General features: G+C 44.4%; 1 protein-coding gene and 1 pseudogene across 2 annotated transcripts in view; both read right to left on the bottom strand.

Moving 5' to 3' along the window:
- TRPM3 (transient receptor potential cation channel subfamily M member 3) overlaps positions 1-25,121 on the bottom strand; it is a 495,097-nt gene that overhangs the window by 147,991 nt on the left and 321,985 nt on the right. For both annotated transcript variants that reach the window (XM_046022643.1, XM_046022644.1), the window contains exon 8: positions 13,473-13,596. In XM_046022643.1, the coding sequence (XP_045878599.1) occupies positions 13,473-13,596 (124 nt within the window). The remainder of the gene's footprint in view (positions 1-13,472; positions 13,597-25,121) is intronic.
- LOC123953062 lies at positions 2,347-6,063 on the bottom strand (annotated as a pseudogene).

Below are 25,121 nucleotides of genomic sequence, written 5' to 3'. Positions count from 1 at the left end.
ATTCCGGGAATATAGTCCAGACTTGGGTTCGATGCTTATCATTTATTGGCATGTGTGATGGTTTGGCTTTAAAAAAGATGCATTTCCTGGTTTTTCCCACAGTGAGCTTTCTGCATATGCCCATGCTGATCTGTGGACAACGTGTGCTGTGTCCGGCATCTGCTCTGCTTCCGGCCCCTCTGTGTGCCCATGCCCCAGGGCATCTGGGAGTCTGCTGGCAGGTTGTAGAAGGTTTGGAAAATTCTCCTCTCTGAGCCCTCTGGCTTCTCCTCCCGGGGCTGAGAAAGCTATGAAGTACTGCTCATCTGGCCAAGGGACAGCAATGACCCACACAAGCAGCTAAAACAGCTGCAGTGGGGATGGGGTACATCAGACGACCAATGAAAGAGGAAGACAGAGATTACGGCTCCCAGATGGCAGATGGTGGAGGTCTGGTTAGAAATCGGGCTGTTGAGAAACATTTTGTCTTAGGCAGAGCTGGAACATTGGCATTTAAAGCCACACAAGAGCCCTACTGGTGTCAAGATGGGATCCTTTCCTTCATGGTTCTAGCCCCATTTTGGTCCATAAAGGAACCTGCAAGTTGGCTCTCGTGAGTCCTGAGTTTGGGATGCAAGCAGGTGTGTTATCTGGGCACTGTGCCCTATTCCAGAGCATTCTGCCATGGCAGGGGCATTTCTCTGGAGCTACAAGGACTAAGGATGAGACATTGAGGCACTGGAAACATGGGTGTTTCCAGAGGAGATTTCCAGAGAGCCATGGAAAAGGAACTTGCCATTCAAAGTGACTTCCTGACTTCACTGTTTCCAGAAAACGCTCTCTCTCTGGCAGGAATGACTTCTGTGTTTCCTGCCAGGGAACGTGTATGTTTTTGGCAATGTGAAATGGGAGCCTAGGGAGAAAGAATGAACACATACAAGGAGAGGAAGAAAGATAAATGAGAAGCATTGTTGTCCAAGTCTTTGGAAAGTTACTCATCCTCCCTGATACGCTGTCTTCCCACCCACCCCCCCCACTGCCAGCACAGAAAGTGTCATAGAGTGAGAAAAGCAAAAGCTTTGGAATTAGACTCATCTGTGCTGGAATCCTGGCCGTTTCAGTTATGATATTGGCTGAGGCAAGAAACCTAATTTCTCAAGCCTTAGTTTCTTCATCTGTGAAACTGGAGAAGTAACACCTATCACATAGTGTTATTTTGAGTTATAAATGAAATATAGGTGCAAAGTGCCTAGCATAGGGGCTGAAATAGAGTCCTCCCTAAATAGTAGTTGGGGAAAAAAGGGCAGGGGGAGAAAATACAGCATCAGATGTGGCAGACCTGGGCTTCCTTTATCAATTTACTGATATTTAAATTTATTTTAAAAAATCGAGCATCTGCTTTGTTTCTAGAGACGTGTGGCATGCTGGACAAGAACATGCCTTCATAAAGGCTAAGAGTGCAGAGAGACAAAAATGCATGCAAACATGAATCGATGAGAGAAGTACACGGTGTGGCAAGTGCCATCAGAAAACAAACAGTGGTGTGAATGGGGGAACAGCTTTATGTCAGGTGGTCAGGGAAGGCTTCCTGGAGGAGGGGAGGTTCAAGCTGAGAATGAAAAATGACAAGAGCCAGTCATGTGAAGATGGGAGGGAAAGAGTCACAGGCAGAAGGAAGGGTACAAGCCAACGTCTGAGACCCAAGAAACCCAGAGTGGCTGAGATGAGAGACCGGTAAGGAAAGAGACACACATGTAGGTGTTGACGGTCTTTCCCAAGGAAAACTACTCCTGAGTAGTTGACCTCCGAAAATGCCTCTTTGTAATGGGCTTTCTCCCTCTGGTTACCAACCTGTCCTCTACGGGTTTGGAAACAAAAGGATGCTTCTTTGTTGAAGCAAGGTCGTCTGCCAATATTCGAGTCACTGGCATCTGACTGTTAGTGCTGGTAGATGACAGAATGGTGAGCTTGTGTGAGCGTTCTGTTGTTCTGCAGGAGAACTGCTGGCTCTGTGGCAGAAGTCCTGGGGCTCTCTCCATGCGGGGAAGCCTGATGAAGGGACTCACGCCTTGGGGTTGGCATTCCCGCAGCAGCTGCTGGAAATTACTGAAAGAAGTTGTGTTTCTCCCCTGACCCAGCGGCCGGCGGAGGTGAGCATGCTGCCAGGAAAATTCCATCTTTACTTCTTGGGCCCTAAGTCAGCCTGCCTCCCCCGGGAGGCTGAGAAGGGCAAGTTCCCTCTCCTCTGGGCAGAAGGTGCGCTTCCCCGCTGGCGGGAAGCGGCAAGGGAACTTGATTTTCTCACTGGATGGGTGGTAGTTATCTTTGTTTTTCTGTTTATTTTTGGGTTTTTTGGTAGGCTTTAATTCACTTTATTTCCTTTATAAAGCATGTGGTGGCCACAGCGGGAGCCTGGGTCCTCTGCACGGAGACTCTGGTGTGGGTTGTTACAAGGTGGTCAGGGCATCCCTGATGGGGAAACTCGGTGAACGCAGTCTGTTTCCAGAGTCGGGGTGAGCTAGCTGTAAGACTCGGGAATGACATCCAAAGTGGCCTTGGCGAAGCTGCCCAGGGTGGCAGTGCGGTCCCTGGCTCAAGGGCACCTGTCGTCTGTACTGGCCACCATCAACAGCTTCGTGGGTACGGGCGCTGAGGCAGTGCCAGTGGCCCTGGGGTCAGGAGTGAGGCGCCCCGGCACAGAGCCACAGTGGTCGGTCACCGTGCATGGGACAATGTGGGACTTGCCGATCTTGTTCCCCGAGTCACCTGGCCACACAGGTCGATGGAAAGCTTGTCAGGGATCCTGGCCCCACGGATGGCAGTGGAGACCTCTTTGGACCATTTAACACCCAGACCACCATGTCCTCTGTCATCTCTGATGGCAACAAATGCCTTGAACTTGGTCCACTGGCCAGCACAGGTCTGCTTTTGCACCACCGTAGTCTTCGAAACCTCATCCTTGAGGGATGCCCCCAGCGAAAAGTCAACGATCTCAGATTTCTTGATGGGCGGGGAGAAGAAACACAGCTCCTCCAGGGACTTCATCTTCATGTCCTTGACCAGGCGGCCCAGCTTGGTGATGGGGATCCGCTCCTTGTCTTTGGCCCACAGAGAAGTCACTGGGTCTTTCCATGGTCCCTGGGACCCCCCAGGCCCAGCCACAACATCGGTGTCATGTGACACTTGGTGTTTTCTCAAGAAGAAGCAGGACTGTCGTCTTTGAATGGATGAGAGCAGTGAGCAGAAGGTAGCAGGAGGCCCACTCATGTCACTTACTAGCTGAGTGATCTTAAGTCAGGAAAAATACGGAGGATATTCTCTGTCTCTTAATATTGTGAGGAAGATGAAATTACAAAGCAACTGGTAAGATAGGGATTAATTTACTCCTCCTCTTCCAGTTTCTGCCTTTCCTTCCCTCCTCTCCACGAGTCTGTCCCTCCTCTGCTCCCTCCTTTCTGTCCTCGATCATTGAATGGCTCATCGCGGGCACATGCAGAGCCCTCGGGTGGGTGTGAAGCCCCCACAGTCCTTCTGACCACTTGTTAGAAGTCTTGGCCAAGTGCTTGGAGAAGAACGTGATCACAGTACAGACAGTTCCCAACTTCTGATGGTCCAGTTTACGATCTTTCAGCTCTACTCTGGTGTGACAGTGATGTGCGTAGAAATCACTTCATTCCATAGAAACTGGACTTCAGATTTTGAATTTGGATCATTCTGGGCTAATGGTATGTGTTAAGACATCTTCTCATGATGCTGGGCTGTGGTAGCCACAGCTCCTGGTCAGCCCTGTAGTCACAAGCATCAACAATGGATACGCTGACGACTATTCTGTATCCATATAGACATTCTGTTTTTCATGGTCAGTAGAGTATTCCAGAAATCACGTGAGATATCCAAAGTGGCTCAGTGGATTAAGCCGCTGCCTTTGGCTCGGGTCATGATCTCAGGGTCCTGGGATCGAGCCCCGCGTCGGGCTCTCTGCTCCGTGGGGAGCCTGCTTCCTCCTCTCTCTCTGCCTGCCTATCTGCCTACTTGTGATCTCTCTGTCAAATAAATAAATAAAAAAATCTTAAAAAAAAAAATAGACTTTGTGTTCAATGACTTTATCCAACTGTAGGCTACCATGTTCTAAGCACATATTCTGGTAGGCTCCACAAAGCTATGATGTTTTAGTAGGTTAGCTGTACTAAATAAATTTTTGACTTAATGATATTTTCATTATGTGATGGGTTTATCAGGACATAACCCACTGTAAGTTGAGAAAGATGTGAATGTAAAATCAACTTGATTGTGGCCAGTTTCACCTAATTATACTTTCCTCTGTTCTGGCCCCCCATGAGGCCTGTTCTTAATATACCATGATCCTTCATTTGGTGGCATCTTTGGAAAATGAGGAGTTTCATACAAGTGAAACCTTAATTTGTTTTCTAGAAAACTTAAGCCCATCCCTGTGATGAGTTATACCAGAACCTCTCTAGGCTCAAATGCAAAGAAGGAAATAGAGTGTATAAGTGGTAATGGGGCAGAACCAAGAATTTTCTTCCATGAGAAAGTCCCACTTGGAGAGTTTTCCACATCTTACAGTCTTGGGCCACATCCCAGGCCAATGACATGAGCCTCCAGGGGTGGGATCCAGGCGTCAGTCATTTCTAAAGCTCTCTAGGTGATTCTAACACACAGCCCACGTTGAAACCACTGCTGTGTGTTTTTTATACCCTGAACCTCTATGTTTCTGTGATTATGTGTCTATGTTTTTATGAATTAAAAAGAGGGAGGAGAAGGAGGAGCCGGAGAAGAAGGAGGAAACTACAATGGTGTGGCCACCAGAGGCCAATGCCACAGTCCACAAGGAATGGGGGGAGGTGAGTGTGAGTCACGTCATTATGGAAATGAACAAGACAGACTGGCTCCAGAGAGAGACTGAGCTCTGGCCCCAGCAGATCACAAACCATGATACTGGGCAGGAGAATAAAGAAGGCAAAGAGAGAGAAAGGCCGGATGAGAAAGAGAAAAAAAAAAGCAAATCAGATTTAAAATAAAGGAGGAGATTGACAGGCAGGACATTTAAATTCTCTTTGAGGGAGAAAACACCACGTAAAGCAGGTAAATAGCAAAGATAAATAAGAGAGATGATATGACAGTGATCATCTTTATGCAGTGTGTGTCTGTCCTTCTCCATTAGGGTAACTTTCTCTGGTCAAGGCTTGGGTTTGCTGAAGGCAGAAAATAAATTGGGAGAATGGTCTATTGGGTGACATGCAATCAGCATCAGGCTAATGGCCCTGGGCTAAAACCTTGGAATTTGATGAATGTATCCATTTACTGGGTATCACACCTAATAAGAAGAAGAATAAATACTAATACAGATGGAAATGTGGGTGAATGAGTTCAAATGACGGGAGGTACATATACACGTTAATTAGCACGGACAAGAGAGCAGAAAGTATCTGGCTTTTGGACACCTGGTTTACAAATGACCCAGGCTCATCAATGGCCTCTCCAGCTCCTTCCCATTTAATTTCCCCTCAACCCTCCTGCAAACACTGTCCAAACCACAACAAAACATACAGGTTTGGATACGTTCTGCGGGATCAAAGCGATGGAAGGAAATACATTGGGAACCACCTGTGTCCTCTGGAGCTGTAATTTTCAAACTGTAGTTTTACAGTCTTTGGTCAAATGAAGTTTACAGGGAAGGGTTAGAGACCTCAGATAAATTTAAAACAGAGAAAGGGTAAGTCAGTGTCTGTTACGCTTCTTCTCCTTGCATTTGGCCATGGAGGAGACGCTGGATGAAGCAGAGTGGAAACGATGTGAATATGAGAGCTGACATGACTTTTCCAAATAAGACCGGACAATCTATGTGACAGCTCAGCCCTTCAAAACCCCCCCCCTGTATTTTCCCCTTCACTTGTTATACTGTCTTAGAGTCCCCTAATCAATAATTCCTCCAGTTCTGGGACACCTGGGGGCTTAATTGGTTAAGTATCAGCCTTTGGCTCAGGTCATGATCCCAGGGTCCTGGGATCAAGCATTGTGTTGGGCTCCCCTCTCAGTGGGGAGTCTGCTTCTCCCTCTGCCTCTCCCCCTGCTGTTGCGCGCTCTCTCTCTCTCTCTCTCAAATAAATAAATAAAATCTTAGAAAAAAATAATTCCTTCGGCTCCATATGCATCCCATCAGAAGCTTAAGTTGGTTACAGAGGCCAAGGGGCTCTCAGTCCCACATCCATGAACAATGAATTCAAACAATACTGGCCTCCAGATTCCCAGGTAAGCTAGTGAGGTCATGGCATTGTACCAGTTGGAAGATGGGCAATGCTGGAGGAATGAGATGGGGAAATCCGATTCAGGAGTACAAAGAGGCTTTGTGGTGGGTAGGGTTGGGGTGGGGGGGCTTTGTGAGCAACGTTGCAGAGAAAGAGGGAACAGGTTCTAAAATGTTAATATGTTAACAATTTTGTCTAAGGTCAATCCCGTCCCGTCTAGGGTCAATCTTTCTCTTCTTTGCAAGTACATTTCTTGGTTTCCTGCTCTCTGTCTCATTAGAGCGAACCAGAATTTTGCTGTATTATTTACATTGCTTTATGAGACAGTGGGTTCTGAGCTGTAAATAGAGCTTTGGATCACAGCCCATTTACAAGCTGCTGGCTTCCTGAAGTGCATGATTGACTGTTTATCATGGAAGAGATTACATCTACAAAAACTGTTAATGAGAAATGTGGAGGTGCACACATTTAAAATTGCTCAGAGGTTAAATGTTCATCCAGATGGGGTGTCTCTGGGGGACTAGGTCTATTGGAATGTGAGGTGGTGTTTATGGTTCCTGTGATCCAAACTTAGTTGTTGCCATGGAAAGTCGTCTACTACAGGGGTTCTTAACTCTCTGGAGTGATTCATCCCTGGGTAATCTGAGAATTGAATGCATTCTTCCCATAATGTGCTTATACATACAAAATTTTGCACACATTTTCAGGGGATTCACAGAACTTACTAAAATCTTATTGCTGTTCTAAGACACGAGGCTAAGAATTCTTACTCTATTGAATTCAGGGAAAACACTAGTCCATGTACTCCTTTTTGTGGATAGTAACATTCCTAATTGGAAATTGGCTGTAGGGTAGGGGTAGAGAATCCATCCCAGTGCTTCTAGAAACTAGTGCATTTAACATTTATAAAGAGGATTCAAGAGAAAGATGTATAAGGCATGGTCTTCTTCCTCAAGGAAAATTAGATTTGGTTAGACCCGAGTGTAAAAGTATTGGTACCTGTCGTTGTGGCTGGAAAGATAGACCAAGTCCAGACCAGAAAGGGCCCTGAGAGCTACATTAAGGAACTAAAACTTAGTTCCGAAGGCAGCATGTTCCAACCTAACAATCTTTCTTGTACAGTCTTCAGTGTTTCGCCATTTCTATATACCAACAAAACAACCAGATCATTTTCTTCAAACCGATTCCCCTTTAAAATTTGTATTTATTTAAACTTACTCTTCATGGTTTTGTGTTTCTTTGTCATTATTTGTAATCTATATGAGAATTAATACATGCCTCTTAAAATAAAAATATTTTCATATCCGGAATCTTGAAGTCTCATAAATATTTGTTCAGAGTATTCCAGAAATGAGAGAGAAAATGGGTTCCTACTTCAAGGGCATTTTTACCTTGGTCATCCTGATATGTAGAATATGGACTCAGCTGATATATGGTGGGAAGTGCTCAGTCCTTGAAAAAGATGCTCTTGGTTTAAGTACTGAAGTTGCTATGATATGGAGATACTAACAGTGACCTTGACAAGGGTCACTATAATATCAAATAGGAAGACATGAAGATGACCTTCGTTAAATATGAAGCATTATACAGACATCACCGCCACTGTCGTCATCATTCTTCCAACGAAAGTATCTACTGAGTGCGTATTATGTTATCTTCATCTATTAACGTATTCAATTCTTACAATTAATCTTATAAATGCAATTATTATTATCTGGAGGAAAACAACAAAGGCATCTAGTGCTTCAACAGTCTGACAAGTGCCATGCACTAAATGGCAAATCTGGGATTTGGAGTCCAGCAAACAGATTCCAAAACCTGCATCATCCTTATTCCTAGAAAGGGATATTCTGATCATCTAAAAGAGTTTCAGAACCTTCAGAAATCAACCTGCACCCCACTGTGTGTTGCGAACACAATATGGAGAATATTTTTAAGGGAGCATTACTTCTGCATCCTTTTCCCACAATCTCATTTAAAATATTTAGATTTAAGTTATGTTAAGATGACATTTAAATGAATTTAAAAGGAGTTAGGTATAATTCAGCATCTGTCTCAAAGAGCATTTCCATTTCTCCTCAAACTCTGTGTTGGAGAAAACTGTTTTTTATTCTTATTATTTTTAAAGATTTTATTTATTTATATGACAGAGAGATCACAAGTAGGCAGAGAGGCAGACAGACAGAGAGCGGGAAGCAAGCTCCCTGCTGAGCAGAGAGCCCAATGCGGAACTTGATCCCAGGACCCTGAGATCATGACCTGAGCTGAAGGCAGAGGCTTAACCCACTGAGCTACTCAGGTGCCCCGAGAACTGTTTTTCAAACTTGATACATGACTCTATGACTTTCAGCCATTTGGCCTAAAAAGCCCCTTCCTTTGCAGCTTGAAGCATTTTCTTCCGTCATGACCACAGGGGTTCACTGTGCTTGTCTGGGCATTGGTCTTCAATGGGGAGGATGTTAGGAGGTTACGTCCATGTTTCCTCTTATATGTATGCTCCGTCCATTAAGATGAGCAAAGCAGGGAGTTGGAACGTGAAGGTGGGATGACAAGTCTCCCACCTCAAATCATGCCTCACTGACAATTTCAGCGAGGACTACGAAAACACAAGGGCAAGGGTAGCCATCTGTGCTTACACTCAGATCAGTATCTATAGTTATTTGTAGAATAAACGCAATTACAGCGGAAAGTCATCCAGTGCTTCCTACCGGCCACCCACTGAACCAACATTCTTTACCCATGCTACAGTGCTGAGTTCTCTCAGTAAGACAGGCCCATAGAGTAACCGGGTCTCTCACGATGCTGAGACCCTAACCTGCCCAGTACCACTCAGCCACTGGCCCGTGGGATTAAGAGTCTGACGAGCATGGAATTTTCCAAGCAAGGAGCTTCTTAAACTTTGTGGTCCTTCCCTGGGTATAAGGGGCCGTTGGCAAAAAGAGAAGAAACCTCTTTGTTCAGAAGTCATGTTTGCTTGATTTTTTATGAATCTGTGAAAAGATGGGTAGGACGTCACCCCTCAGTTTCCCGCATGGGGCAGAGGGTGTGATGGGATATCAGCATGCACTTTAACTACACCCTCCTAAAGACACAGATCTCGGCCGGGAGTCTCCTTGGTAAGGCACAGAAAACCCTCCGTGGTTGCCCTCCCACGTATCTAGGGGACATTCACCAGTGCTGGAGCCTGAGACTGTCAATCAAGGACAGGAAGCTGTATGAGTGACATCTGAATTCTGCTCGGCCTCGTCTATGTTAGGGCATGGATGGAGGGCATGTGAGACCCTCGGGCCAGTCTTGTTCATTTGGTCTATTGTAATATTTGTCTCATTGTGTGTGTGTGTGTGTGTGTGTGTGTTTAAAGAATCAAGTATATCTGTACCAAGAGGAGGAAGTATGGCCCATTCTAGAACATATGGTATTATTATCACTCCCCTTTTAAAGCGGACAGTCCATGGGGCGCCTGGGTGGCTCAGTGGGTTAAAGCCTCTGCCTTCAGCTCACAGGTCATGATCCCAGGGTCCTGGGATCAAGCCCTGCATCAGGCTCTCTGCTTAGCGAGGAGCCTGCTTCCTCTCTCTCTCTCTCTCTGCCTGCCTCTCTGCCTACTTGTGATCTCTGTCAAATAAATAATAAAAAATAAAATCTTTAAAGTGGACAGTCCTGGGGCTTCATGGAGTTAAGTCCCTTGAATGATGAAGCCAGAGTTGGAACCCAGGTTTGTCTGCTTCTAGAGTTTGCTCCTCATAACCACGACACGGGCATAGCGCCCATCACTGAAGCAGATGGCCCGGAGTCAAACCTGAGTCCATAAACCACATCTATGACTCCCTACGGAGAGGTAACGCTGCATTAGCGGAGATTTTAAGGCGATTTATGGATATTAAATATGTACCTCTCCTTGCTAACGTATATCCCTCTGAATTCATTCACTCATCCATTAAATAAAGATTTATTGAGTGTCTGCTGTGTATGCGCTGTGCTACTGATGAGTGAGCGCAGGGAAAACAGAAAAATGAATTAGACACAGATTCCGCTCTTTGGAGCTCACGTGAGAAGGCAGAGACACACCTAAATGACTTAAAGTATCAATGGCGAGCACCGCAAGAGAGTTGCAAATAAAGGGATGCAGTGCATTCTAGGTGTGCGTGGGGGGGTGAGGGGGCAGGTGTGAATGTGTGCTCACATGCATTCGTGGGCTCTTATGTGTCTGCCCATTGGTTACAGCTAACGAGAGAGCTCCGAGTTTGAATGAATGAAGGGAAACAGGCAATAAAAAATTAACTGCAAGAAGACTGGTTTAGGTAACATGAAAGGTCCATAAAAAAGTGGTGGAACTTAAGACTGGAAATCGAAGCAACACAGGACACCTCCCATTCGAAGGAGTGATGTCATCGGTTCTGGGCTTCGGTCGGAAGCAGCAGGCAGCACCGAGAGGCAGCGGCCAGCAAAGCACAGCTCGTGGGTCCCATTTGGCCCACGGCCTGTTTCTCGATGGCCAGTAAGTAGGAAATGGCTTTGAGATTTTGAAGTGTTGTTTAAAAATAAAGAAGCACATAAACAAAGAAACTGCGACAGAGACTTTCTGCGGCGCACAAACCCCGGACATTTGCCAACCCCTCGGCATACGGAACGGATTGCGGGAGGGTAGTGGACTGGGGCAGACAAGCTTAGTGGGGGACAGAAACAGGCTAGACAAGGAAGACAAGGAGGGTGTGGGTGAGAGTGTCAGAGGAGAAGCAAATTTCTCCAAGAAAAGTACGAAATTAATAGAAAGCATCAACACAAAAGGCCCATCAAGGGGTATTTTCCACGAGGCCACCTGGCCCAGAGGCTCAAGTTTCACAAGCCTAATACACCTGCCTTGTGAAGTTCTTCATTACAGATGTTATGATGATGCCGGGATGTGGAAGATGTCAGTTCAGATCTGGAACCAAGTTCCTTCACTGAACTTAGCAAGGGTTAGACTGACCTCAAAATATCATATACCACTTCATCTGAGAAGGCTACTTCTTAGAGGAGGCAGCCTTCCCCCCCAAACCTGCGAGGGGCTGAAGGTTCTCACAAAGGCCATGCAGATGCTTTTTGGACCTGGGAGGTGCTATCCTGGGCAGCATAGGGAGTAGCTGCTGGGGCTTCGCAGCAAGACAGCCCCTGGGGGGCTTTTTCTGCCTGTGTGTACCTCCCTCTCCCACCTCAGTCCCTTCCCCTGGTCCCCTCCAAAGGAGAGAAGCAAGGCCCACCTCCTGTCCACATCTTTATAGAGCATCTAATACTGGCTACAGACATAAACAGTCCCTCCAAAAATGAAAATTCATGTTAATTACATGACTTCAAAAATCTTCATTCCTGCCCAGTTATGGAAATGAGGACAATGTATTTCTTGTTAAGATTGCATTGCCTTAGCCTACAGTGAGGGATATGTCATCTATCCTGCAGTATCTGTCACTAAAATACACTTGACCTTTTCAGCAGGGACCATGATGAAGGGACATAATGACTGTTAGGCAGAATCCCAGGGAACAGTCCTACAAAATACCTCATCTGGAGAGGCCATTCACCTTCATTCGGTTTTATGACTTCCAAGTGGTTCCTGGAATTTTAATCCTAACTGCCTTTCTAGGAAATTTACAGGACCACTGAAATGGAGAGTTCTGGTAAGTTCTCACGGTTGGCATTGGAAAGCCATTAGCAGGCAGTCAGTCAGAAACCCATCCTACGTGTGGCAGGTTCACGTACCACTTTGGGGCTGGAGGAAGAGTTTGAACTGAGAGTCTCCTTGTGGGCAGCAGCGGTCCTGGCTGTAAGCCCCATCTGTGCACTGGCTTCTCTCTACAAGGTGGCCAGACTACCTGGGTCTATGGACACTCAAGGATTAGAGGTGGCAACTTCCGCCCCAAACCTGGAAGGGGCTGAAGGTTCTCACAGAGGTCATGCTGGACATGGGTCTTGCTTACTTGAATCAAGGCCAGTTTTCCCAAATGTTTGGCTTTTTACACTCAGAAATTGCCTATTTCCCCTGCTGCCCCTCTTCCTGGCAGTCTCAGTGAGCCCCGGTGTGTGCCCACCACTGTCCAGGGCATAGGGACACCATCGTGAGCAAGAGGACTCCAGACCATGCCTGGAGGAGCTTAGGGTCTAGTGGGGGAACTGGCTGAAAATGCCTCACTCCAGGCCCTCCCTATCCTCTCTGCTTCCCTATGGCTGAACCTGTCAGGGTCTGACCCTGGTGCCCCTCTGGAGGTGAGCTGTCCCCTCCCCGGTGTCCCCAGATGCCCACGTGGCCTTGAGGTGGTTCAAAGCCTGAGTGAGGCTTCTGCTCTGGTTTAAGCTGCTCTTTTAACTTCCCCTGTGAGCAGGCAGACTCATGTGACCTCTGCGGATAGCCTCTGTCCGTGGAGGTGGGCAGGGAATCCTCTCAGAGTGGGCTTTGGTGGGGCGATTGCTGCTAAGAACATTTTCCACAGAGATGAAATACTTAGGTATGGAGTTCTGCGTCGTTGTTTACTAATCAAGTCTGTCTGCATCTCCTCATCTGTCAGGTGAGGATAAGGATCCCGCCTCTCTCCTTGGGACCGTTGTAAAGATCGCGGGAGTTAATACATGTAAAGACTTAGCATGCTGCCTGGCACATAGCAAGTACTCGTTAAATGTTAGCTCATGTTATTTCTGTTCACTCTAACAGAAGGTCTCTGTGATGATACCACATTTGCAAGACACTTTTCACCAGATGTAAGAAATGTTTCAGTAGCTATTGGAGGACACTTCAGAAGCTACAGAAGTTTCCAGCATTCCGCGGGCACGTCCCTCCCTTTTCTACCTGCATGGATGAGCATATTAGCATAGCAGTCCTGTGTCACTAAGATATTTGACAATAAGCCCATCAGCGATTCCCTCCTCCCAAACAAAGGGAAAGCCTTGAAGGGAAGCATTTTCCAGGAGAAAACCTATTTTCTCTCCTCAACTCATGAGGTGGAGGCAATCGGAAGCATTGGGGTGAGCTTCAATAGGGTGCAGAAGCCCGGCTGTGCACACTTCATTAAATCCGGGCATAAAAAGTAGTGTCTAAGTTAGTGAGGGGAGGAGGCTCAGGAGCCAATGGAGCCTGAGGAGCGTTGTGAGCTTGGCTGGAAATGAAGAACAGTTGGCGTGTGATTGAAGAAAATGTTTCAACGGACCAAGGGAATATGGAGAGGGCTCTGCCACTCATGGGGGACGCTGTTTACATACCAATTCCTTCTTCTTCATGCACTCCATGAGGATGATGAACAGATGCTGGGCTTGGGTCCGAGTGTACGTGAAAGTCTTCTGGATAGTCACCAGCAGCTGGTCCCTCAGAGATTCATTGATAAGTCTGCAGTTAGAAACAATGTCAGCATTAGGTCAACCCGGCTCCTCGTCACTATGTGTTTCTGAGGAATATTCTAGAACTCAGGAAAGCACTGTGGGGATTGAGTTTAGACAGGAGTTATTTCTTCCTGTATTTTTCTCACCACAGTTATTTCAGCTGTGGTAATTTAAAACTACAACAACAACAGTACATTTAAAAATAATTATCCATTTTAATGTCTCAGAACCTAAAAGAGTAAAGTCAGAAGATGAATTTGGTTCTTTCCTTTTTTTGTCTCTCTTTTTCCCTTTTATATGGCATGTGCCTAATATCCTCTTCAAGTGCTCTTATTAAAAAAAGCCTTACTCATTAGCACCGTGGCAAAACTTTATGTACTCCATGTATTACTTACATGGAGATTTAAATTTCAACTTCATCTCTAATTGTGGGGGAAAAGCTTCCATCTCAGTAATTGGTGCTCACCAATGAGGAGACAGGGGACTTATGTTTCTTCTAAAACTACTTCCTGTAGGTGCTAACTTCTCTGATCTATGATTCAGGTCACCATTTATGTCAAGCCTTGACATAAGCTGACAGGAATCTGACCCACAGGAGGTTTAAAATGGACGTTTCATCCGGAGAGAGTTTTCATGTTATAGAAGAACAAGGGAAAGCAAGGGAGATACTTGATACCCAGTCACTGCCCTGTTGCCTCTCGAAGACGAACCAGATGTAACTTTTTTTTTTAATATTTTATTTATTTGACAGAGAGAAATCACAACTAGGCAGAGAGGCAGGCAGAGAGAGAGGAGGAAGCAGGCTCCCTGCGGAGCAGAGAGCCCGATGTGGGGCTCGATCCCAGGACCCTGGGATCATGACCCGAGCCGAAGGCAGAGGCTTTAACCCACTGAGCCACCCAGGTGCCCCCCAGATGTAACTTTTAACTCCACTTTCACTAACTGGCCTGGTGAGAACTGGGCTATATTTATCAGCCATCAGATGGTAGGGAATGAAAAATCACTTCACTGTTCATAGATTCTGTCCAAAATCAGGAGGATAAAACTGCTTCCAAGGACCAGTGAAAAAATTATCATACTTTGCCTAGCATTTTATGGTTTTATCATTTTTTTCCATAATGGAAGAACCAGAAACTCTCTATACAAGCAGTAAAATATAAGTATTTCATTTGGTGCTCATGGGAACCCTGTAGGCAAAAGGTCTGTACAATTTAAAAGGGAAGGGTATTTTAGCCATAAGAGTTGGATGCTTAAGGTCTTCAGCAAATAAGCGCAGAGCTAGAACCAGAATCTAGGTCTTCTGATTCCTTGTCCAATACTCTTTCCCTTACGCCACTGTCTCTCATTACTCCAAGGCCTCTCTCCATCACTGTGACTACCTGAGAAGCAAATTATAACATTTGCTTTCATGTGAAAGCATAACAAATTTTGTTGCTTCAAGAAAGCAAGATGGCAAGCTTAAGGATATCTTTCTGTGCCCCAGGATTATGGGAGGATCACCTGAGCCCACCAGGTTGGACAATATGGTGCCCTAAGCTTTGAGGAGGGTGCAATCCTCATGACAGAATTGTATCAAGGCTCCTGGAATGTCATGCAGCTCGATGGAGGACAGGGTTATGGCTTCTGCCCCCCAAGAAGATTTATACCGTGAATATTTAAAAAAGAGAATGATCCAGATGAAGTTGAAAAATAAAGTAGACATGTTGTGACAGTTGGATATAATCGAATCTGGGGGTACAGGGAAGACTCCTTTGGGGAAGTGCTGTTTAATCTGAGACTTGAAGAATACAGGAGCATAGCATGATTGAGGAGGTGTTGGGGCTCAGTAAGAGCATTCTTGGCCGATGAAATAGTGCCAACAAGCCCAGATTGAGAGAATAAGGTTGGTATGGCTAGACCATGGAGAGCAAAAGAAAGAGCGAAACAAGATGGTGCTGCAAAAGGAGTGAGTAAGGAGAAGATCATGGGAGACTTTTGAGATGGTGTTAGAGACTTTGGATTTTATCCCACGGGTAATGAGGAACCTGCGGGAGAATGACATGATCCCATCTGTGTCACCAATTTTCCTGAAGGGTCAAGACATGAGCACTCTACTTGACAGGCAACCCATGTGGATGGGTTCTAGAGGGTTCTGTGGTACTGAGTATACATAAATGCTATACATGATTAACAACACAAGGAGAGACTTTTCTCATTAGCCACTTGATAGATCCAATCATTCATTGGCAGGTGTTTAATTTTGATAACAACTCGAGATTTGTTTTCCATTGCTAACCATCTGTAGTGAAATCCCAGTTCCCCGAGGTCATTACTGTTTGAGGGACCTGTCTGTTATTCCTATGTAGTCTATCACTTTGTAAAAACTGAGAAAAGTACAACTTAGTCGATTGTGAGCTTCGTTAGTGAGGAGAGCTGAAAGACCTTGAAGATGTCTTTATACTAAAAAGTATAAAGATCTTATTATACTTTTTAGCCCAATTTTGCAACTGAATGAAGTTGTGCCTTTAGTTAAATCACTCAGCAACAGAAACCCAGAATTCTACCTCCAGAAGTACAAGGATTCTCTAGATTGGTGTTTTCTGAAGTGTGGGGTGTCCATCACTGATGGAACAGAGTGGTTTTAGTGAGACGATAATGACGTAGTCTTTCCGAAGGATTAAATTATACTCATTAAACATCAAATAACTGTTATTCCGGCTTTAGCTCTTGTACCATCCTGATTGCATCAAGAGGAAAATCAACATTTTTGATGCTTCTTTGGCTTTCTTAACTCATGAGCATTTGTAAGTCTCCCCCCTTTTGACAAAGAAATATAGATCCCATGCTTTTTGCAGGAAGAGTTTAAGAACTTTTAAAAGAAGACCCTGTATAGCATTTGATGTGTTCAGAGCACATCATGGTTTAGGACATACAACGGCATCATATCACCTGATTTTCATAACAATCTGAGAGTGAAGCAGGTAGTAATTCCATTTTGCAGAAGAGGAGACTGTGGTCCCAAGACACCAAATGATGTGTACAAAGTCGCACAGGCTGATGATCTCAGTGCTTTAGCCAAGTCTGCCTTCCATCGTGGTGCTGCTTTTCCTGTGTGAAACCCCTAAATATGTCTTTTGGTTTCCTACTCATCCGCATTGGAAGTAGAAATTTAAGTATATGTATTTGTTTTAGGAAATTGCTTTTCCTTTTTGTGATAGGACATCTGAAGGAAATCAGACGAGTTTGAGGAAGATACGGGGAAGAGTGAGGACAATGGCAAAGTGCATTTAGTATGCTGAAGATTCTATTTGCTTCTCATTTCCTCGTAAGTATTTGCTACGCTGAATGAGATGTTTTCTTTTTGGCACAAAGACTTCCTCTGTCTTCTCTAAGGACCCTTTCTTACTTTGTGACCATATCCTGTAGGATATTGGGAAGCCTACTTTTTTGAAATTACTGCTTTCCTAGCTTTTCCCATTTTTTTTTCCTGCGCAACACCGGAATGATTTAAAAATCTTGACCGTGATATTTAATCACCAGCAAAAAATAGAAATAAGCCCATTTTAGATTTCTTTTTATGGCACTAGAATAGTGATTGAGAATTTCTTGACATCAAAACATGGTCATAGTATTACATAAAATTTTCAGTTTGGAATTGGGCCTCTGACAAAATGGTGCCTATTTATAGAAAATGCTAATTTGTGGCTCCATATGGACCAATGCTATTTTTGGTATACCTCAAATTAGAATGTTTCTTGATTTAGGAAGGGTAGTCATTGAAGTGAGGAAAATCTCCATACTATGGCATTTGTGTTTCCATTTAGGTGCTGAACTTGTGATCTGGAGCTTTTTGGATGAGTCACAGAAGTATGTGAAATAGGTCGACGTTCATCCAGTGCTTGGACCTTCCCAAACTTGGCTATTCGCTTTCTGTTCAAACGTTAGCAATACAACTCACATGTGCACACTTTTCTCAGAATGACTTTAATTACCTGCCATATCCGACTTTTGTTCCTCGGTTTAAAAATTAGAATATACATTTAGGATTCAATGGGACATGAAGAGCTAGACTTAGGTTAATGGCTTTCATCGAGGAGCGAAGCCCTTCTCCTGTCCTCCACACACGCTCTCAGTTCATTTCTTCAGATATAATACGAGAGCATTTTACCTCTATAAATAAAGATCATTTATAGTATCACAACTAGACACTTAAAAGACATCATTTTCCAGAGAATCTCTAATGTTCTAAAGAAAAATGAAATTTTGTCATTGGCTTCATGCCAAAGCAAATTACTACAGGTAACCTTAGGATACGGAAAGGTTACCTGTCTTTCCTAAGGTCACCAAAAAATGGCCTTTTTCTTTTCTTCTTCTCCTCCTGTCTCCTTCTTCTTCCAACTTTCTCCCTCTCCTCTTCCTCTTCCTTCTTCTTCTCCTTCTTCTTGCTTAGTAAAAGTTATCCCTTCCTCCCAAATGCCATGATCCTGGGGTCACAAATAATAGCACGATTCTCCCCAGAGAGGCGGGACAACACTGTGAATAAAAAAAGCATCACAGGGGCGCCTGGGTGGCTCAGTGGGTTAAAGCCTCTGCCTTCAGCTCAGGTCATGATCCCAGGGTCCTGGGATCGAGCCCCACGTCTGACTCTCTGCTCAGCGGGGAGTTTGCTTCCCTTCCTCTCTCTGCCTGCCTCTTTGCTTACTTGTGATCTCTGTCTGTCAAATGAATAAATAAAATCTTAAAAAAAAAAAAGCATCACAGTCACCAGGGTTAGGCTCTCTGGATCGAAGCTGTCACTTGCTAGCTATAGGATCTCCTTCAAGTCATTGGGTCTTTCCGTGTCATGTTTTTCATATACGTCAAGTGAGAATTATAAGAGTGCTTATCTCATAGACTTGTGAATATTTAACGAGTTAATCTTTGTAGAGGGCCTGATGCATGGCAAGCCTTATGCAATCAATTTTGTTATGAACACACAGTCCCACACGGCTCCCGGCTCACCGACATTCCGTCTTGTTAAGGAGCATGGCCAATGGCCGGGGCCTTTGTGTGCAATACAGACCTCTCTCCTGAGACCACCGGAGCTCTTCTTGCTCAGCCTGCTCAGCCCCATGGTATAAGGCCACTCCCAATCCAAGCTGGAGAAAGAACTTTCCCACTTCAGAGAGGCCAGAGATCACCAGTTCTTTCTTACATTTGGGAAAGAGGGATGCATAGCAGACTTAGGAGGCTTCATTACCATGGAAATTTGCAAACACTCCATGCAGACTTCTGCCCATGTACTTACTCATTCAGCAAACAAGACTGGTGCCTGCCAGGCACTCTGTGAGGGGTAGAGAGATGAATAATATTCAGTCTTAGCCTCAATGAACTCATAGAGTTGTAACCCATATATTCTGGTCATCTATTAATAGGTAACACACCCCAAACTTAGTGATGTAACAGAGCATTTTTTTTTTTTTGCCTGTGTGTTGAAGATTTGTGGGTCAGGAATTGAGGCACAGCGCAGTGGGGATGACTCATGGCTGCTCCACGATATCTGGGTCCTCAGCTGGAGAGGACAGAATAGCTGTAGATGGCTTTGGTGTCTCAACCAGGACCATATGTCTGGGGCTCCATTCTTCTCCATGCGCATCTGCCGGGGGTGCAATGTCCAAGATGACTTCTCTGCTCCTCTGTCTGGAACCCAGCCTGGGACGGCAGAGAGAACTGAGGACTGGCTGGCACTGTTCTCTCTGCTGGTTGCATGGTGGATGGACTTCATACAGGACAACTGGCTTCTCTCAAACTGAGGATTCCAAGAGAGCGTTCAAAGAGGCCCAGGCCAAGATGTCAAGACTTCCTCTGATTTAACCTCACAAGTCCCAGAATGTCATTTCCTTACATTCAATTAATCAAGCATGTCTACGAGTAGCCCGGGTTCAAGAGGAGGGAGGAACTCCACCTCTTGGTGGAAGGAAAGCAGGAATATGCAGAGAAGGGATATACGGATGGTGGTCATCTTGGAGACCAGCAAACCCATCAAGGGGCTCTGTTCAGACGAGACGTTAGAAAGCATCAGTCTTTTCCAGTTTAATGATAGACAGCCTCAGGTGTCTTTGCAATTTTTCTTTTAATAGCAGACTATGAAAATCACTGTTTTCCTTAAAAGTGATAGTCTAACCACTCAGAAGTATTTTTAAATGTTATTACTGATTTGAAGTACAGAACTGGCAAGTATTTTCTCCTTTGCTTCAGTGGCCTGTTTACATCTATTTAGCTTGTCCTATGTACCAGATGTTACTTTTAGGCCTTGGGCATCTGGCCAGAGACTTTTGTCCATGGACACCATCATCGTACTCCGTCCCTCTTAAGTGTAGTGTGCAAGGGACATCTTCAGCCAAATGTGCACATGCTTGGGTCAGCCTTAATGCCTAGCTTAAGTCACCATCAAAACCAGCAGGGTGTTTTCTTGGTGCCCTCATCTCGATTTGAAGTCTGTTTGGACGGAAAAGCAACAACAAGCACCAGCCAAAAACTCGAGAGAAATCCTGACTTACTAAAGTACTGTTCCAGATTATGTTATGCTTTTTTTTTTTTTTTTCCACGGGGAAGGCAGAGGGAGAAAAAGAGAGGGAATCGTGAGGGGCCTGATGAGGGGCTTGATCTCACGACCCCAAGATCACAACCTGAGATGAAATCAAGAGTCAGACGCTTCAATGACTTGAGGCACCCAGGCACCCCCCAGTTTACATTAGTCTTGATCTACCTTTGTTAGGGCCCTCCCCCATCTTACTTAGATAGGACCAACAGACTACTAATCAGTTTCTTCTCTATGCTCCCTTAATCCATTCCACATATTGGATTGAATGGCTGTTCTACAAAGCAGGGATGATTCCACCACATCTTTCTGAAAACCCTGCAATAGTTTCTCATCACTGTTAAGATAACATCTCAACTTCTGACATTTCTGGAGTTTGGATGTTGTTCATCTGAAAATTTAGCCAAGGGATTTGAACTTTGGGATAAATTAATGCTACAACTTAGGAGCTCACTGTTTTGCAGATGAAGAGTCTGGAGACTACAGTGGGAAATTAATTTGCTAAAGATTATATATCTGAAAGCACCAGAGCTGACCTTAGAGGACAAGAGAGTCAGGAAGGAAGAATCTTTGATAATGAACTATGCTGACCTAAATATGTAGGCTCAACTCAGTGTGGTTATGTAAAGTTAGTATTTTGTTGCTTAATGACTAGATACAAGGGGAGATTTCTTCTGTTTTATCCCTGAGATAGGATGTTCTGTATCTTATGTGTGAGAAGACTAAGACTGAGTAACATGGTTTCAAGGATCTACTATTTCCCCCAGAATTACTCCCCATATTTCTGATGCCCAAAGTTCCTTTTAATTAACTAAGAAGCCAAAAAATATTTTGCTCAACCATTGGGATCACTAAGAGCAACTCTTAGGTTAAGTGATATTTTATGTTAAACTCACAGGTAACTGACAGACGCTGATGGTTTGTAGAAACCATTTCTTGTTTGCCAGAAAGTTGGGGAAGATGTGAATGGGACCCAGGGAAGTGACCAACAGATGGGATGGGATGGGGAGCAACCTACTTTGCCAAACTTCTTACGGGAGATCAACTCCAGATACAAATGGGTTCTATCAGCAAAGACCTGTGAAAATAGTACCTCTACTCTTGTCTTAATACGTAGCTTAGAAAAGTGGTTCACCCGGGCTTTTGCTGAGGGTATTATCTAGTCACGTGAGGTGGTGAGAATGATCTTGGAGAAGCTGCCTGTAACTGGGAAGGATGCACACTTGTGATCTGTTCAAAAAATATCATTTACTGCTACCCCCAGAGGGAGCAGTTCTTATTTATGTTCACTTTATCCTTATTTTTTTACTTTTTTAAAAATCCACTCTAGAATCTTGAGCTAGATATGGTAAAACAGAAGGTGCGGATACACATACAAAGGGAAAGAGAAGGGGGGTGGTGCAGTGGGGTTGAGGGTTGTAAAGAGAGGCACACAGTATCTATTATAAGACAAGATCTGTGCTAGGCATTTTGTGTGTGGCATTTCATAAAGACAGATTAATTCAAGAAATTCCTGACTAGACTAACTCCTTGGATGCATGGACGATGACATCTGGTATTATGTATTCTCTTTTCTTGGTCTGCATCAGGGATCAAGGTGCTGAAGACAGATGCTTTTCTACTATTCCATTACTTTGATTCTATTCTCCCTTCTCTTTGCCCATAGCATACTTTCTAAAGTATTGTACAGTGCACTTATTAAGTTAACTACTTATTATTTATCTGACCCTGCTGAAATCTAAGTTCTGTAACCACATTTTTGTCTATTTCCTCAACAGGTGTATTTTTACCGGTGCCTAGAACAGTGTCTGGAACAGAGGAGGTCTTTAAAAAATATTTGTTGAGGGGTATCTGGGTGGGTGTGTCAGTTAAGCATTTAACTCTCCATTTTGGCTCAGGTCATTATCTCAGGGTTGTGAGATTGACCCCACATTGGACTCCATGCTCAGTGGGGAGTCTGCTTGTGATACTCTCTCTCCTTCTCCCTCTGCCCCTCCCCCAGCTCATGTGCTCTCTTGCTCACTCTCATTCTAAAATAAATAAACCTTTTAAAAAATATTTGTTGGATGACTGAACACATAATGTTGGACGAAAGAATGTAATTAAACAATGAAGGGAACAATGTCCAATAACACTGAAAATCCATCAGACACTGAAGGGGTCCCCAAGTGATAGCTCAATTAGTTATGTTATCCAATATGGGAGCTGTTACCCACACATGGCAATTCAAATTTAAATGGATGCACAGCTAATAAATTTAAAATTCAAATCCTTAGTCACACTAATGACAGCTCAAGTGTTCAGTGGCCATCTGACTGGATTGAGGACATTGCCATCATCACAGAAGGTTCTACTGGACAGCAGTGCTCTTGAGGCAGACGGGGCTGCCAAGCTCTTTACCTTGGGCAGAAACTAGGAAGACATGTAGGTGAAAAATCCTCAGCAGTGTTGGCTGTGTCTGTAATTTCTCTCCTTTCCTTCTTTTGGGTATGAGCATGCCCAAGAGTGAAAACTGTTGCGGGTTGCCAAAGCATACAGGGACTGCCACATGGCCAGGTAGGTCTCTGCTGCCAAAACTGAAGGGGAGAACACACCCTCTGTGATCATCCCATCAACGACTATTGCATGTAGCCAGGCAGGAGGAACAGTGGGATTTTTATTGTTTTAGGCCCTCTGTAAAAGACAGAATCAGAGCTGGTCTTAGATGTATGAACTTCTTGGGCAGGCAAAAACGCTGGCTCCTCTTTAACTGACATGTTTTAAAGGCCGGTCCAACATTTACTCAGAGCAGATGCTCACCAGCACGTGAGAGAAGGGGGGCAGCTGGAAGCTGTCATGAAGAATCACTCGGCTCTGGGGCCTGCAAGCCTCCTGCAGTTACTGGTCTCATCTTCCCAGAGGCAATACCATGTAGCTGCTAGGACTATAGCTTCCAGCCCCAATGTTCCAGGACAGACCCTCCCTAGCAGGAGCTGTCGAGCAAGCGTCCTAATCTTTTTGTCCTCAATTTTCTTATTTATAAAATGGGGATAATTATCATAGCCACCCCAGAGAGTGGACGACAGACCATGTTTAGATCAGGTTCTTGCATGCAGAAGCTTTAAAAAAATTCTGTTTCAAGTACGCTTTTGCGAAGAGGGTCACAGGTGTGGGGGGAAAGGGTGGGGTAAATCTCAGCTCTCAGTCTAAGTAATTTGTCAAAGATTCCTTCAAACCCCGTATTTGACTCTAGGAGATGTGGGAGCAAGTAAGACTTTATTTTTTCAGATGGATTAGTGACGGATTAATTCCTCATGGTTTTTCAATTATTCTTTCTTATAAATTATCCATAGACAACTACTCAGTTAATCTGTCCCTCAGTGCAGCTTCAAACAGTACCCCACAACAAAGAGCCTTTTGTTTCTGATATCCTATGTATTATGCCTGTAGGGAAGGACTCATATTGTCAGATAATTTAGACTGATGAGCTTCACAGTGTTGATGAAACATTGACTATTTCCCAGACATCTTTTAGACAGATAAATTTATTTTTCCCTTAGCTTCATAATTCAATGTGCTATTTGATGATTGTCTGGTAGTGATATATGGGGTTATCTATAACAGTTTGTCTTCACTCCAGAATAAAAGTAGCCACCCATGGCATGTTGACTGTACAGCTCTTTCTTTGTATCATTGTGAATCCACCATGGAACTCTTTCCCCTAAGCCCAAATGTGGCCTCAGACTCATTCTCAACACAACATCCTAGGATGCTGGTATCAGTGGATTATTGTTGACACTCAAGATGAAAACTATTTGTCATGCCTGCATTAGAGATAATAAAATCTCAAATATACTATCAAATGGTGAATACCAAGGATATCACAGTGTTGAAGAACTCCAAATTTTAGGTTTGTCTCCAAGACACTGAACTAGGACCTCCATGAACTCAAAGGAATCGATTTTTTACTGCTTACTTTAGGGATCACTGCTTATGGATACTTGATTTGCACTGAATATCTCCAGAAAACACAATGAATATGTATATCAACTCAAGGACAGTAGTCCAGCAATTACGACAACTAAAGAGAAAGCTCACTGAAGCTGAGTGGAGACTTTTCTTGACAACGGTAGTACAGATGTGAGTTAACCTTGGAATGCTACATTAATGCATCTTTAGCGTGTCTCTGGTGGAAGAAGCTTTTACAGCACGTGGTCACTGCTCTATTTAGTTTCTATGAGTCCTGCAGTCCGTAATCAACAATGAGAATTGCGTGGGGAACCTAATGGAAATCCATTAAGAACACTGCAAACGTTATCTATTATTAATGGTACCACTGGGTGAGATGTTAATGCACTCTATTTCTAGAAGCTGCAGGTTCTCCTGTCAGCCAGGATGATTCAAAATTCATCTCCTCTAAGGTAGAGGGATTAAATATCAGGGCATTTTATTATCTGAGGCTCCCTCAAACACATTTTAAATGTATTTGTGGATTTTGAAGTCCTCACAACTTCTCTTCACAAGAGAAAGAGGCTATCTTGTAGAAGCAGGTGGGGACATAGACATATACATCTCTTGCTAAGGCAGCAGTGGGGAGGACAAATCAGTCTGGTTGTCTGGTGAATGGAAGGTTCATTGAGATGGCCCTAGGGAGTGGCTGGGGCCAGAATGCAAAGGGTCTTGAGTCCAAGCAAAGGACTGTGGTCTTGACCTGTGGATTAATGGTCTTTAACTGTGTTCCACAAAGAAGCCTCTAGAATTTTGAGGAGGTGCTCCAAAGCTGCCTCAGAGCTGCCTGAGTGAGTGACAGCTGGACAGAGAGGGGTAGACCAGTGGCTCTCAAATTATGGTTCCTGGACCAATAGCATCTGCATCTCCTGAGTACTTCTTGGAAATGCAAACCACCTGGCCAATCTGACTGAACTAGAAAATCTGAGATGGTGCCCAGCCATGTGATTTTTAATAAGCCCTCAAGGTGATTCTGACTCAAGATA

This window comes from Meles meles, chromosome 11, assembly GCF_922984935.1.
Source record: "Meles meles chromosome 11, mMelMel3.1 paternal haplotype, whole genome shotgun sequence".
Lineage (NCBI taxonomy): Eukaryota > Metazoa > Chordata > Mammalia > Carnivora > Mustelidae > Meles > Meles meles.
The sequence above is the reverse complement of the archived record's forward strand: the minus strand, read 5'-3'. Positions and strand labels throughout refer to the sequence as shown.